Here is an 816-nt window from a genome sequence, read left to right as displayed (position 1 = left end):
TCTAAAATGAAAAAAACCCATGCAGACTGCACACTTAACTTCCCCCAGTACATGAGGGCAACATGAGCCAGTTTGTTTTGACCTGGAGTGACTACTAAAAAGACAACCAACAGTTTGCATGTACTTAAATCTATTTGAACAATGTTGAAATTTTTTTTCATTGTTCATGCTTCATCCTCTTCCTGACAAGTACCACAAAGCCGCTTTACTTAAAAACAAACAAACAAACAAAAAGCACTTTTTACCCAGCTCCGGGACAGGACAGGAGGCGTGGAAGTTTCCCTCACAAGTGGCAAGCCAGTGGACACACAGATTCACACCCTGGACATTTGCCTCTCAAATAAATAATACACATGATAAACTCGCTGCGCACATCACGGGACTTTTGCAGGCAGCACGGATCGGCGCGATGGAGAACGGGCAGCCCAACGCAAAGGCTGCTGAGGCCCGCGAGTGACCCACCCTGCTGCAACGGGCTTGGGGTTCGCCCCATAAACCAACCGAAAGGCGAGGAGACCGGCCCCTACCTCTGGGATAAGCCACGAGGCTGAGGAGCCTCCTTACCTGGGAGAAGTTGAGCCCGTTCAGCGGGTGGCACTGCTCCTCCACCCTCTCCACTGCACCCGTCGTCTTCTTCATCCTCTCGGCCTCCTGGGCGAGGTAGAGATCGAGCACCGGCACCCCTCTGGAGCGGATGTCCGTCTCCGTCAAGGAGTTCACCATGAGCATCACCCAGACAGGCCTCTTGCGCTCCCAGTTGCCAGCGATGGCGTTGAAGAGGTAGTCGGCGTAGAGCCCTTTTCCCCGCTGGTCCGG

The 816-nt window shown here is 53.3% G+C and overlaps 1 protein-coding gene across 1 annotated transcript in view; it reads right to left on the bottom strand.

The window, feature by feature from the left end:
• Positions 1 to 564: 564 nt before the first annotated feature.
• Positions 565 to 816, bottom strand: part of LOC104079448 (metalloprotease TIKI2-like) — a gene marked incomplete at both ends in the record, with an annotated part of 555 nt that continues 303 nt past the window's right edge. Inside the window, one exon of the mRNA XM_009581488.1 lies at positions 565 to 815. Within this exon, the coding sequence (XP_009579783.1) occupies positions 565 to 815 (251 nt within the window). The remainder of the gene's footprint in view (position 816) is intronic.

This window comes from Fulmarus glacialis, unplaced genomic scaffold (genome assembly GCF_000690835.1).
Source record: "Fulmarus glacialis isolate BGI_N327 unplaced genomic scaffold, ASM69083v1 scaffold9157, whole genome shotgun sequence".
Taxonomy (NCBI): Eukaryota; Metazoa; Chordata; class Aves; order Procellariiformes; family Procellariidae; genus Fulmarus; species Fulmarus glacialis.
Note: the sequence above shows the minus strand (reverse complement) of the source record. Positions and strands in the feature narration are given on the sequence as shown.